Below are 13,549 nucleotides of genomic sequence, written 5' to 3'. Positions count from 1 at the left end.
GTTAATTACAGTGTATAATGTACTACACGAAAATAGGCATGTAGGAAATAAAATGGCAACAAAACATTAAATTCTACAATGCGTATTACAGAAATAAAGTATAATTGATAAAAAGATGTATACTAAATGATATCGTTATAATCCTATTTACTAGTTTTGTTTCGAAGTGGGTAACTATTTTATGAGATCACCGAAGCGTATGAAGACAAACATTAGAGACTACAAAGAAATAAAAATATGCTTTTACTTGCCACTCACGCTCACGATTTTCAAAATATACTACAATCGAATTTATAGAAACTAGTACAATATAGTAGAATTTAATAATAATTGAAATTAATATTTTACAAAAGACCACTTTGATATCGAAGTTTATCGCTACATATCAATTCAATTTCACTCTAATAAATAAATGAATTAAGTAATATTACAATTACAGTTCTTCTGTGACTTCCTTTTTAAATTTCACATAATGTAATGTTTATTAACTTTATTTACAAATTATTAATCCAGTACATGGACTAATAAACTTTAGTCTGCATAGTATTTGAAATATGTACAAAAATTTTTTAATCATGAAACAATCATTTAAATTTGCATATTTGTGGGTCAGAGTTCTTCACTGTTTATGATCAATGATGCAGGAAACACTATTACTTTTTTATTTCTTAAAAAAGTGAATTAAAAGTCACTTACAATTTTCATAATAAGTGTTTCTTTTTCACCAAATGTTTTGGTCAAGCATTACTAGTCTTAGAAATGAAGTTTTAACATAAATGCATAATTTGCTTTATAATGGAGATTTCTTTTTTTTTTTAATCGTTCTTTTATATTTCATATATCTCAATTGTAATAGCCTCTCCTAAGTTAACAACTTCATTTGAAAGTGATATTTGAAAACAAATCTCACTGCCTATTTTTTTTTGGTACTCAATAACACTATGTAATACATTTGTTGTTGGCAGTACTTGTATTGTATCTTTTACACAGTATGGTTTCCACAGTTATGGACGCGGTATATCAGTTTAAACAGTGAACAGATATTGATCGGGGAATGAAAACTATAATCCAAATATTACACCCTTAATACACTGAGAACTCTAGAATAATGAAAGTATTCGAAACCACACAGTCTTGAATAACGTAGTAGTTAATTGTACTGGACACTACATTACATATTCCACTAATTTTTGTCTGCTAATTAAATAAAAATTACATGCTTGGAGAGAGCCAAAACGTTTAATCGAATTTTTCCATGAAGTATACGATTAAATCCGCAATGCAGCGCATTATTATAAATTTTACGTTCGTATCTGATTAAATTGCATTTCGTTTGAAAATTATGCCATGCAAGACCGTTACTTTATTACAAATTATTTTTGTAATCCACATTTAATGTACAATTTTATAAATTGCACAACAAATTTTAATGAACACAATCTCAGATTTTTCAGTCGCAAATATATAGAACAAAACCATTAAAATGGAATCTTAAACACCTAAAATTTAAAAAAGAAAATACAAAGAATATTACTACAAAACTGCGTAATTTCAAACAAAAATTAATATCATATAAATAGATGTAGAAAAATACTATTTCGTCACATTTACGTTACTTCTGTCTTAAATAATCCCTTTTGTCCTATAAATATTCTGAAGCATAAAAAAAACTCCTTAAATCAATAGGAAACGTAGATTCATGCAAATGACGCATCATTAATTATGTAACAGAAAAGTGAAAAAAGAAAGAAGAACAAGTTTCTATGTTAGTATTATTCATCTATGGGCTAAATATAATTATAATAATTGTACGAAAAATGTAATCACAAAAATAACAAGTTAATTATAATGCAAATGCGTGTTGGCAGGCATATTAATATTCCAAATGTTTCGAATTTGTTAATACGTTTTAATCATTTTATCCCTCGATTATCGATGGAATGTTTTCTTTGTTCATTGACTGATCTCTCATATGGCCTTTCCCTCCATAAATTCTGCAAATGCATCAGTTATTACTTATTGTTACTTTTATCTGGTATGCTTATTCTGTTGGTATGATCGCTTTGCCCGTAATAATATACATATCTCTATGACATTTTTCTCTGTATACATATGTGTGTGTATATATATAACCGTACTCCACAAACTGTTACAAACTGTAACTTGTTTTAAGGTTTCAAGGATGCCATACGTCCAAAGGACTTTGCAAGCATTGCGATTTTTTCATTACGTTACTCGACTAATTTCCGATTCAGATTTCCGCAAGCCTCATACCTCGAAATATAAATTAATTTGTAAATAATAAAGGAATTTGCTGTTTATGCTTACATAAATAATATTTATATTCTGCCATATTAAAACTATGCCCGTAGTGAAATAGTATTTTTCTTCCTTGTAGTCAATAGTAATAATTTGCATGTTTCTCAGTCTTTTAAGCAACAAAGTTCTCCATAGAAAGCTGTCCTCTTTTAGACTTGTTTCTTCTCTTTTGTTAACTAATTTCAATTTTCGTCTTATTCTGCGTCCTCTGTACATTTGTAACTTCTTTAGTTAACATATTACTAAAATTTGTTACACATAAGTCGTGAGATACTTAAAAAGAAGATCCTCCCATCCAAAAGGAAATACTATTCAACTCATCTGTACCGTGTCCAAAAATATTTCTGACCAAGATGAATGTACACAAGAATTTACATACATACATACATACACATACCCACATGCATGTATACATATCTGTATGCATGCATGTATATATATCTATATATATATGTATATATGTATTACTTTACTAAACCTTACTCCCGTTAAGGTTCATTATCTAAATGACTTTGTATATGCAAACAAGATTTCTTTTTCTTCTGTTATTGTGTTATGTAAATAGTCTTTTTTCTTTCGTCTTTTTCTGTTTGCCTCGTCAAAGAGAATGAATCTTTACACTTTGTGTTTAATATGAAAAGCCATCTAATTTAAAGGATTTAATTTGTTAGAACAATAACTGCCAATGAAGTCCTCTCTGCTTGCAATTGTAAATATGAGAAGATACAATATATCGATCTAGTTATGCACTGTAGTCGATGCATGTTGAAGTCTTTCTAATTCCTCCAAGGACAAAACATTTGTCTGGACAAGCTCCGGGAGTTTACCAGCTCGCGCTTGGGCAAGAAGTTCTGGACTGAACCATCGCGCCAATTGATTCGAGGTTGGTGAAAGATCTCCACCGTTAGTACCAATATATCCTAATCCAGGTGACGTTTGTCGACCTACCGGCATATTTATTTGTTGTGATCGCATTATTCGTCCATCTGTAGAAAAAATAAAATGAAATTTACTTGTGGTATTATTTCAGTTTAACGAATTTAACAACCACGTCGAGAAATTATTTGAAAGTAAACACAATGGGACAAATAAATAAAAAAAAAGTTACTATATAGTACAGATGTTATACACGACAGAAAAGGACGGTCTAAAACAACTACTGGTTTCTTTACTTCTAATTTGATCCAAATATAAATTATGTCTAGACTGGTATAAATAAGAGGAGCATCTAATGTGTGTGATTCAATTATTCCAATTTTTGAACACCATTGCATGCAATTTGATTAAGCAAGAGGAGGACACCTGAAAAAAGTTTCGTAACAGTAGAGTTAATACAACCGTCTATTATGATACGTTTCTATGGTTGCATGATCAAGGACAAATAAACTTAAATGTCCACAAAGTTTTTTTAATGGTACTGTTTTTGTATGGAATTGTCATTGTTACCTGTACGATTGGAATTGTAGTTTTGGTTCAAAACCGTTTGCATTTGCGAGTTAAGAGACCGTTGCGGTTGCTGTTGTGGTTGATGTTGCATATTTGCAAGATGTGACTGGGCTTGCTGTACTTTCATTTGATTGTTCATAGTATTCGACCTCTGATTTATCATTGAATTTTGAGCAATACTGTATTGCGACACATTGTGATGGGGCATGTTAGCAGTCATTGTATGCTTGGAACGCACAGGATTACCATAAACGCCCGAAACCGTTCTGTGTTGTTGTTGCTGAAAATCTGAGTTTCCACTGTACTGGAATTGGGTACTAGCACTACCACCACCTTTCACTATTGGTCGACCTACAACAAGCAACACTTCATCAATATTTCTTCTAAATGATTTCAACTATATAGAGAATATCAAGAATATACAATTATACCTGAATGTTGTTTAATATTCGAGTTTGACCATGTAGATTGTACAGACTGTGGCCGCAACGCATTATGCCGGGAAATCTGTGTCAGTAACTGAACAGCGGATTGCATATGTTGCATTTGCGATGCTTGCGACTGGCTTGCTAATTTCGATGGATCGTTACTATTACCTACATAACAATAAACATAAAAGGAAGGATATTAGGCAAAATATTATTAATTATTTAAATATGGTACACAATATTTATAACGATATATTTTCACAAACAAATATAAAAGCTTAATGATCACCAAAATTGAACAATAAATTTTAGAACTGTTTATTCCGATGAAAAATAACATTTCAATGAATAGTAATATCAATTAATATATCGTATCAGTTTGATGGTGTGACAACATTTAAAGAAAAATGTCAATTGTTGTTTCGGGAATATTAACAATGGTACTATCATTATATCACTCGACACATTGTGCATGCGATCTTCTAAACCACTTAATACATTAATAGCTAAAAATATTGAAAGAGCACATGCATCGAAATAGAAACGCGCGAAAGCAAATTCATTACAGGAAAATGAAAATGTGTAAAGGATAACTTAAAGAATGAAATGTGTTTACAAAGCTTTTTATTTTAAAACTATTCCAACATACTTTTCTTTTGCAATACGTTCATGTACTAATCTGTGCAAAATGAATATGTTATATTATTCGATGGTAGTAGTATTATATTGAAAACTAAAGAGCCCCAATCTTATATGGATTATCTTTAAAAAAATTACAGACAAATCAGCTTCGAAACACATTAAAGGTATCAAGCATGAAAAAAGAATAGAAAAAAAAGAAAGGAAAGAAAACAAAATTCTCATTAGTTATTTTAATACAAAAAATAAAAAGCAATTTTACATCGGCCAGCGGTCACAGAATCATGAATTCTCTTTTTCTCTATGGCACAAAATTCTACGAACGGTCAACATTTTATGTAAGTATTGTTCTCAGAAGTTTACGGATTGTTCTCTCCTATACGAATCCAAATAGTTCAAGCACTAATTTGTCAAGGAAAAGAGGACTATTGTTATTAGTATCGTTTACGTCTGTTACAGTTGTCTCTTTAGAGGACGTGTCGTTTTCGTTTAATGACATTTTTGTCTCATCAGTGGAAGAATCCCTTGAAATATTTAAATTCGAATTATTGTTTGTGTCTTTGTTTAGCTGCGAAAAAGAAAGATACTTGGTTTTTAATGCGGATTCCTCTGTTTCCATATTCCCATTGTTATTCAACTCCTGTGAGGAGTCTGAGTTACCGTATTCTTTAGCGTTACGATTACTGATATGCTGTGTTGTATTGTAAGGTGAAATGGATGTTTGTGAGTCAAAACAGTTGTTGTACTGGCTCGCGTTACGATTATTGTTACGTTTTTCGCTAAGTTTAAGGGAGTGAAAAAAAGCAAATTCTAATTGATGATTAGACTGATTCGCACCCTCGGGTTCCTTATCAGCAGTCATTTTACGTAACACCGATGTCGGGGTAAAAGCGAGCGGCGTCGGGCTCATGGTCTGCTTCGCCGATGTGTTAACAGGACTCGAGGCTCTCTGTTGAGCTTGCTGTTGCTGTTGTTGCTGCTGTTGATGTTGTTGATGCTGCTGCTGTTGGTCCTGTCGCTTGCGGTAATTCTCACGTTGCTCCTCCAACTTTTTCTTAATTAGAGTATTTTGCATTATGGTCTGAGCATGCATAGCAATCTCCCGCGGTGAGGGAACTCTATGCTGCATCACTGTTAAATAAATAATGAAAAATCATGCATATATTAAAACCAACAAACCATCTTTAGCAAACAATCTTCGAGACAACTGTTGTGGTTGTGGAATCTATTTTTTAATAAGAAGCAACAGTAACGCTTTGTGGCATCCCTTGATTACGTTGCCGAAACATAAATAACTTCAATCGTGTTTTTTTCCCGAAAAAAGTTCCGAATTAACGGCACACAGCATAAGTGCCACGGGGGCTACACCTTCTGATTCCCGGTTATCCGTGGTTGCCTATTTCGGCTTGGAGCACATCAGTTGTAGATGCCTGTTACTCCGTGTGCCCGCGCACATGTGTAGCATTTAGGCAACCACAGGTCTGCGAGACGGCAACAGAATTCATGAGACATAGCCTTCGTGGTTCTTATGTTGCGTGCTGATAATTTCGAACTCTGATCTAAATGAATTAAGTATAAAATGGATGAGATCTAAGTTCTTCGTATTTCAGTTATCCGGCTAATGTAAAGCAGCAACATAAAACAACAATTATTATTATTAAAAATTCTACCTGGATGCTGCACTGTTAATGTGCTGGGACTAGCGGTCAAATTTGGAGATATTATCGAAGGTGGACAATAAGCTGCATTCCAAATATCATCATACATATATGAACTATTCTGTATGTACTACGATTTTCATAAGGATCGAAATACCAGTATAATTAAAAATAGAAGAACAAACAACAATTTTATACTAATCCTCGTGAAAGTCATAGAAAGAAGTGATGAAAGTAAAATTTTGTTGCGAGTATATAGCCGAAAACAACAATGTTTCATTCGAGTGAACAAAATTCATAACTCACCATTATTCATGGGGGATGGAATTCTCTGCTGTTGCTGTTGATACAACATCTGTTGCAAGATGTGGTCTTGCGGTGTGGGAGCAGTGGGATGTGGACTTACAGTACGAGGAGTAGTGCCACCGTACATTTTTAAAATGTTGACTAAAACTTCCCTATGGCGGTGTTGCATAGCTGGGTTCTGTTAAACATATTATTAGGTGATCCCAAAACGGATAATATTAGGTGATTCGGACGGATAATAATAGTCATATTATATGCTGACCTGCAACTGTTGTATGAGGTGCTGCCTAGTTATTTCACCTTGCTGAAGACCTTGAATAATGGCTTGAGCTTCAGGCCTTTGTAAAAGTTCCTGACTCGTTGGAACATTGTTGAGCATCATCTGCATTTCCGATGGCACAGGGCTAACACCCAGTATTCGTTGACCGCCCATCATTATCGATAGCATGTCAGAATGTTGTTGTTGCTGCTGTTGCTGTTTTTGTTGCTATTATAAGAACATAAGTAATAAGAAATTGTGTTTGAGTTTTCATAATCTATCGCGATACCAACCTGCTGAATTTGTAACACTTTCATCAAGTTCTCGTGTTGCATTTGCGCCTGATGCTGATGCTGAGTTGGTCCGAGAGAACCAACATGATTAAAAGTTGAGTGAACTGGTTCCGGGACTGATTGCTGAGAGGTGATTGGTTGGGTTTTTAATTGCGAATTAAGTAACTGTAGTAAAAAAAATATAGTTTAACTATATAGAAAACATGAATTAAGTTATTACTGGTAAGAAAACACGATTATCTTACTTGCATTAGTGTTACTGGTTGCTTTTGAGAAATAGGACCATTTGCCGCTGGTATAGCTTGTCCTCCAGTTACTTGAGCAAGCTACATTGCATATGAACAGAAAATAGATTATATGCGCACTCTAACTACGTATAGTTAGTTGCAATATTGTAATCAAAGCATTACCAGTTTCTTAAAAGCAGAGAGATCTTCAGTCTTATTCACACGAGGTTGATCCATTGTAGATGTAGGCGGAGGAGCACCACCTCGCATACGTGCTTCCAAATCCTCCAGACTGTGAACAACTTTCCCACCAACTTCTATAAGAATGTTCGACATCATTTACCATTACATTAGTATACGAATCTAATGAAAATTCGACGAATCCTCACCCATATCTTTAATAGTTGTATTCTTCATTAACGGTACTACACTATTAGTTGCATCTCCTTGGCCGTTCTGACTTGGTTTATTACCACGTTGTAACATTTCCAATAACTTTACACCGGTGGTAGATGTGGCGGTATTCGTAGTTGTATTGGCAGGTGAGATGGGAGCGAAGTACGTATTAGATTCAGTTACCGATGGGATCTGAATATTTGGCTCGGTAATATCGTTCAGTAGATTGTTCAGTATATCATCTTGAATAGAAGTTCTGCGACTGTCGACTTGTTGTACTGGACTTTCCCTCTTGAACCACTGGCTGAATCGTGAACAAGTTCCTCCATTGGAACCAACTCCATTCTATAAATGTGAGACAAAAGATATTAGTATTTCTGTAAATAGGAACACGTCGCATATCTTCCATAACTTACAGTTAAGAGTCCAGGAACACCGGGGAACGTGTCAGACTTTAGGAAGTCGTCGAGATTGAAATCGGGATGAGCGTCTTCTTGATTTCGGTTGGTAGTATTCGAATTATCGGTCGTTTCGCAGCTTGGCTCGGTGATGACGCTTTCATTAGATTCATGATTCGTTTTCTGATTAAGCGAAGATGATTCATTCTGTTCCGAAATGGGAGAATGCGGTGCAGCTACAACGTTCATAGGTTGATCCATCGTGGTCGGTGTGCTACGCCCTTTAGGGCCTGCTGAATTCTCGGTCTGCTTTTCATCCTTTTCCACAGAACTCTTTTTCCCGCGTTTCTTTTGCAACGGAGCCTGCTTTTTGTTCTTCGTGTTGCTGCTGTTAGTTAGTGCCTTCTCTTCAGGAATATCTTCAAAACCTCTCAGCTCGATGGTATCGTGCTGAGAAGTCGGCCCGGAACTGAACCATTCTGGCTCGTCCGCATCGTTACGATTTTCGCTGTAAGTTCTTCTACGGTCGTTACTAAATCGTCGTTCTCGTCCACGGTCTTTCTCCCTATCTGGTTGATGATTACGATCATTCCTCTCGGTACCTCTATCCCGATCGCGTTCTTTTTCTCTATCCCCATAGTCGCGGCCAAAAGATCTTCGCTCGTAACGTTCGTTTCTTTCGTCTCGCTCACGCAAATTATCGCGTTCTCGATCCCTTTCCCTCACAGTCTCTCTTTCCTTTCCATCACGAGTGTCTCTATGTTCACGGTCACGAATATTCGTACCTCCGGTTGCTCCAGATCGAAATGTGAAATCCGTACGTTCGGGATCCAGCTTCTCGTTTTCCGGCCGAAAGTTCCAAATGTCGCGAGTCAAGATCCTACCGCTTCCAATTCGTCGAACAGGCTCCCTATGGCTAACCTGGAAACAATTACAACAGTAGCAACATCGCAAGCGCTTAATTATTTCATGAGAAATAGTTAGCGATACCTCTGTTTTTCCTATTGGACTCTCGGGACGTCGGTTGGAAGGTTGATTACATATCACATTAACAAAGCAACCGGAATTGAAACTTCTACGCTGAGGACTTAGAACAATACCATCCTGTTCCTTACGGATTCGTTCACGAGGATCTCCGTTACGACGTTTCGTATGGTTTTCAGCCACCTGATCGCCACGACCAGCTCTTTCATCTTTCGGAGGTGTATCGCTTCGCTTTCTACCTGAATGCCAACGTTCAGGTTCCCATACACCGCGCGAACTTAATAATTCGTTGAATAAAAGCAAAATTATTATAAAGAAAATGGTAACATAATTTTAAATACATATACTACAGTATATTACACACTTGTTATATGAAATATCTAAGAAATCAGGTCTCCTTTTTGACAGTGGCAATGTCTTTATCGCCATTAACTCCTCCTAAAACATTAAAGAAAACATATATGAGCACCATAGCCGGCAACATCATTATGTGTTATAAAAATGTAAATTCAAGATGTATACCATACCCGGGAATACTGAAATTGAGGTCTTGAACGGCCAACTTCCATAATCGAAGTGTCGGTTACCTCCCCAGCCACCGACATTGATATAATTGCTTCATCTCCTGAATGTTGAAAAAAATTCAGACATTTAATAGTCATAAAATTTCTGTGTTATTTAAAGTCTATTAGCATTACACCATCAACTACAGATATCGACAGTTTGATATAAAAATCGAAATCGAACGGCCCTTTGTTACTGATACAACAAAAGCTTCGATAAACATTGTCTATCTTGAAATTATACGTTCAAAATTGAAAACAAAACATTTTTAGCGCGCACGTGATAAATAAAGTTGATTTTTCAAAATATGCATGACCGTATAAGTAATCCCTGAAAGGAGATCGGTACTCACTAAAAGTCCCTCGTTTAACAACGCTGACAGATTTATTTTTGCGAAACCATCGGCAGGCTCTAGTCTGCGTAACCAGAGTCGCATCTAGAAACGGTGATCCGGTCGGTCCAACCAGCGGACGTTTTCGTGATCGCCGATACCAATTCGAAATAAGAACGCCACGTGACTCTAGTTTCATTTTACTTTCAAGTTTTCGCTTACACGATTTTACTTTGCGGTTTTCGTTCCTAAACGTTTAGGTCGTTGCGCGAACCGCTCCAAACAGTAAAACAAATATTTATCGCGCCAAGGACGAAGAGGACAAAGAATTATCGTTTGAACCGACTAATACAGTATACGATCAACAAACGGGGCAAAATGAAGTGTATATATTCGTATGCGCATATATAGAAATATATATCGAAGTGTATAACGTTTCCGAGAAAGAAATATTGCGTTCCCTCGAGATTATTTCACTCGCCAGGAATTAATTCTCGCACTGCGAATTTGAAAGTATCAAATATAAATAAACACGCCAAATAAAGTACAAATTAAGATTCTATCGCAATAAATTCTGTAGTATTAATTCCATAGAATTTTCAATCACGGAAACGAGGTTTTTGTAAAATGGACTACAAAAAGATAAATCTGCGCGAACGTCCACAATCTAACGATTACATTCGGTTAACGTCTATTGAAAAATCGCGATATCCGTATAATAATATATCGCTAACTAATTTAACGGTTGTTTTTGTACTTATGCACTATCAACGATTTCCCGTTTCGTTCCTTTTCAAACGCGAAACTTTCGTCTATTCTGTTCAAGTCCGTGTAACCGGGCGGCTAAGAAACGAAATTCTTAATTTTGATACTACACGTCGTCTAGCACGATACAAACTGAACCAAATGCCAATGGTTTTTAGGTGGCAAGAGTTTGACCGCGATCCAATCAAGTACGTCCCCGAGAACGTTATTGTCAACTTTCTGTTCCATTGGTTCTGTTTTGGGGAACGTTTAAACGGAATTGGTAACTGATATTCGGGAAAAGGTACGATTCAATGCGAGGACACACCGTTGAACAATTACATGAATAGTATTTATTTATTTCTATAAACGAATAGTTCATTTTAATAACGATTATCATTGCAATTGTTTAAATAACCTTCCGAATAAGTTCGAACAACAAATAGCCAATATATAACTATACAAAAGTTGTAATCTTAAATTTTAACAATGATATTATTCAAAATAACCATTTGTTAATGGAGTAATAATTTCTGATGCATATGTAAGTCAGATCCACAATCAAACATTCCTCTCTCTCTATATATATATATATATACCAACAACAACAATAAAATTTTTGAATCAAATATGTGTTTGTAGATTATAAATCACGTCTTAAAGGTATAAAACAGATGAACACAATTGAATAATATAAATATATGAGTAATATAACTTAGATAAACAAACATTTCATGCACACTTAAATAAATAAAGATAATGTATAAATTGTGATGTTATACATGTTTAGCATATACAATAGAAACACAAAGAGGATTATTGGATGCAACTATTGACATGTTTAGGAGTAAATAGGTTGGATGGTTGTACATAAATTGAATGTTTTGTCATACACCCTCAGTTTTAATAGAAAAAAAACCTTCAAACGTGTACACTCTATACGAAACTAATCACATAAAGGGAAACAAACAGTATTTCTAATAATATAGGCACCGTTTCAAATTAGGACAAATATATTGGGAAAACAAACCAAAGAGGTTATTTGATGTACAAAACGGTCACAATGAAATCAAACTTTAAACGTAGAAATATAAAATGAATTCGTGTCGGAAAAGGTATTACAGGTAGATTCAAAGAGAAACTGAAAGTAAACTAAGGAGGCCCATACCTTCATCTTTCGGTGTTGGCAGTTGCTTGTCATTTGTCACAGACTCCTGAGACATTCTTCTGCTCTTAACCAGGTTTATCCCTCAAGCAAGGTAAAATTCACAGCTTGCACTATACAGACTTAACGCTTGTCTAGATCCTTTATGTGATCTATCTACGTCTTATACGCCATACATACGTATATCTAATTGTCGCGTTTATACCTAGCTATATACCTTAGTACTGTTTAGTATCACAGATTGGTTTTCCCTTCTATGTCGTGAGTTTTCTCTTTTAGCACAAGAAAGAATATTAAAGTTCGATATCGTGCGAACTTGATCGCTGTGCTCGCCGATACTATGTTCCCCCCCTCCCCCCCTTGTAAGAGTTCGAATATCGACAGATCGGGCCACTCTCGCTCGTTGAAAAGAGAAATGAGGAAAAAGTGTTTACGTACTACGGGCTGTGCGGGTTTACGCACGATAACACAGAAGACAAACGTGAAATGAGTTGATTCCGTGAAATTCGAGGCACGTGTTCCGGAAAATCATTTCATTTATCCAAAAACATCTTCTGTCGAATTATTAGTAATTCATCGATTTCTATCACACAAAATGTACACACACAACACTAGTTCACTGCTATGCAAAAATAGAAAATGGCGCACGATCCCCACTTCCGCCGTTGTTTCTCACTGCTTCCTTGATCCACAACGGAAAACGTTCTAGCTTGCTAGAACCCTATAGATAGCGCTACGTCATTTCGAAGACACGAGTTTTAATCGAAGCGCCATCTTCCAAAGGCTTAGTAAAACGAAGCGGGGATAGCGGGCTCGGATCAAAGAGGACAGGCAGAGAAACTGCTTTTCTCTTATTGGTTGTCGCTTCACAGCTGAATAGTGCTGCACTCACAATTTCAGCAAAGAGAGGAAGTGACGAATTGAGGAGGAAAGCACGAATACAAATAATAGGCGCGAAATTTGACATATACCTTTGCCTCGTAAAATCCTCGACTATACAACTACACTAAACAATTGCAAAACGTTTAATCGGAATTTTAATCTGCAATCTACAACGAAGCTAGGATTATAATGATATCACTGTATTATTTCTGACTCTGGATTTTACATAGAAAATTGTATTTTAATGACAAAGTAGTGATGTTTAACTTAAAGTGTCCTTCTTATAGCATTTAACACAATTATCTTATATTGAATCTTATATTAAATCATATCAATAATGAGAAAATAATAAAATATTCTCAAGATGATAATATTAATAACTTATATCATCCCAACGATAAGCACTGTAACTATACACATTATCAAGACACTTCGAAGTATGAAAATGTTGATTGGAAAAAACAGTCAGTGTTCGATACTTCCTTTAAAAGTATAAATAATTCTACAATA

General features: G+C 35.3%; 1 protein-coding gene across 3 annotated transcripts; it reads right to left on the bottom strand.

Annotated features, from left to right (window-relative positions):
- Positions 1-304: 304 nt before the first annotated feature.
- Positions 305-12,487, bottom strand: LOC144471337 (uncharacterized). 3 transcript variants are annotated; one of them, XM_078183282.1, is made up of 16 exons: positions 12,161-12,487; positions 9,881-9,978; positions 9,718-9,791; positions 9,360-9,630; positions 8,388-9,290; positions 7,965-8,316; positions 7,759-7,892; positions 7,594-7,674; positions 7,349-7,513; positions 7,059-7,283; positions 6,797-6,974; positions 6,503-6,574; positions 5,670-5,963; positions 4,197-4,361; positions 3,766-4,116; positions 305-3,305 (listed from the first exon to the last, which is right to left on the bottom strand). In XM_078183282.1, the coding sequence occupies exons 1-16, from the start codon at positions 12,213-12,215 to the stop codon at positions 3,058-3,060; spliced, it is 3,666 nt and encodes a 1,221-aa protein (XP_078039408.1). In that variant the 5' UTR covers positions 12,216-12,487; the 3' UTR covers positions 305-3,057. The 3 variants fall into 3 exon arrangements, with proteins under 3 accessions (XP_078039408.1, XP_078039409.1, XP_078039411.1); XM_078183283.1 differs by having other exon boundaries at positions 7,759-7,889; XM_078183285.1 differs by lacking the exon at positions 6,503-6,574 and having other exon boundaries at positions 7,759-7,889.
- Between the last annotated feature and the right edge of the window lie 1,062 nt (positions 12,488-13,549).

The sequence above is a fragment of the Augochlora pura genome, chromosome 6 (genome assembly GCF_028453695.1).
Source record: "Augochlora pura isolate Apur16 chromosome 6, APUR_v2.2.1, whole genome shotgun sequence".
Classification (NCBI taxonomy): domain Eukaryota; kingdom Metazoa; phylum Arthropoda; class Insecta; order Hymenoptera; family Halictidae; genus Augochlora; species Augochlora pura.
This window is presented reverse-complemented; position numbering and strand designations above follow the sequence as displayed.

Coding starts and splice junctions, on each gene's coding strand:
- LOC144471337 (XM_078183282.1), bottom strand. CDS start 12,215: ATGTCTCAGGAGTCTGTGACAAATGACAAGCAACTGCCAACACCGAAA. Junction 7,514..7,593: donor AACCAGTAACACTAATGCAA/GTAAGATAATCG, acceptor TTTTTACTACAG/TTACTTAATTCGCAATTAAA. Junction 4,117..4,196: donor GAATATTAAACAACATTCAG/GTATAATTGTAT, acceptor TGCTTGTTGTAG/GTCGACCAATAGTGAAAGGT.